At 37.1% G+C, this 1,362-nt stretch overlaps 1 protein-coding gene across 4 annotated transcripts in view; it reads left to right on the forward strand.

The window, feature by feature from the left end:
* The window catches only part of LOC101847756 (WD repeat-containing protein 78), a 48,857-nt gene that overhangs the window by 26,300 nt on the left and 21,195 nt on the right, over positions 1–1,362 (forward strand). For all 4 annotated transcript variants that reach the window (XM_005105925.3, XM_005105926.3, XM_005105928.3 and 1 more), the window contains one exon: positions 498–575. In XM_005105925.3, the coding sequence (XP_005105982.1) occupies positions 498–575 (78 nt within the window). The remainder of the gene's footprint in view (positions 1–497; positions 576–1,362) is intronic.

Raw genomic sequence — 1,362 nt, forward strand, 5'->3', positions numbered from 1 at the left:
TATATATATATATATGTGTGTGTGTGTGAGGCGTTGTGGTGAAATCAGGCGCTCCTTAGAGTAACACAATTGGAGAAACAGGCATTTTCCCACCAGTTTTGCAATTTTAATCCAATTTTTTGTTTTTTGTTCAACCCTTTTATGTCCAAATAAGTACACATTATAAATCATATTGAAAAACATTGATTAAAAGCTCAAAATATGTAATTTTTCAGTTTTCAAGGACTCTTTAGCTATTGAAGTTACCAAACTTTGGCGGCCATTTTCTCACTATTTTTACTGCTGAAACCAAGTGAACTTACCTCTTTCTTTCACAAATATCTTCACCTCTGCTCAAGATAGATGGGGGGGTTTTTTTTCATCAAAAGCAAGATAAAAGAACAAGCTTTAAGATGATACCAATAACTCCAAATACACAAAAATTGACGAGCGCCTGATTCCACCGCACCGTGACTCAATTGTTCTTCAATAATATTTGATTTATTTTGTGTTTTCAGTACCCAGAGCGAGTGTTTACATCGAAGCACGGAGTGACTGCTTTAGACTTTTCTACTGCTAATGCAAATCTCCTAGCTGTGAGTTGTCTATGTGTTTTCATTTCTTATTGAGTCAATATCACTTGAAAAATTGAACTGTTTAGTTTTAGTTTGAGTTTTACGGCACTTGCAACCCAAATAAGTCATATAAGTGCCAAAAGTAAACTGCCAAGTACCAGTATGTCAAGTTGAAAAATTGTTTGAGTCGGAGAAACTTGAATTGAAATGAGGTCTGAGTTTCTGTTCTCTATTTCTTGTCTACTGGGAGTGGGGAGGTTCTTTTTTCATAAAGCCTTTACAGATTTGTTTCCCACACAATTAAGGTTATTTTGCAAGAGAGGTTTGGGAAATGACTCATGAACAGAAAACTTACAAGTGAACGGTCACCATCCCTTTACTAGGACCACTTTAATCATAATTATTTCTTCTGGAGTTTTTTGACAGAGACAGTCTACAAAAACAACCAACAAATGATCGAACAGTTGAATCTCAATGTGGAACAGGATGTCTAAAAAATCCACTCAGAAACGTCCCACAAGGTTATACAAAATTTCCAGCGGCGTATTCAAACTTGTCCGGAGAGAAATAGTCAATGCCTGGGGCATACAACTTACATAGCCTCTATCTTCCCTGACCGAAAATATTCTGAAAGCTGCATCTCAGCACATTCCACGGGGATGCCGAAGAAATTTCAAACCCTTTTGGAGTGAAGAAATCCAAACTGCTGTGGCAGAAAGAGAGAAAGCCAGACAGTCATTGGAAAAATCACCATCAACAATAAACAAAATACACTACAACAAGACCTGCGCTCAGGTGAAAGTGACAG

The sequence above is a fragment of the Aplysia californica genome, unplaced genomic scaffold (assembly GCF_000002075.1).
Source record: "Aplysia californica isolate F4 #8 unplaced genomic scaffold, AplCal3.0 scaffold00501, whole genome shotgun sequence".
In the NCBI taxonomy this organism is placed as follows: domain Eukaryota; kingdom Metazoa; phylum Mollusca; class Gastropoda; order Aplysiida; family Aplysiidae; genus Aplysia; species Aplysia californica.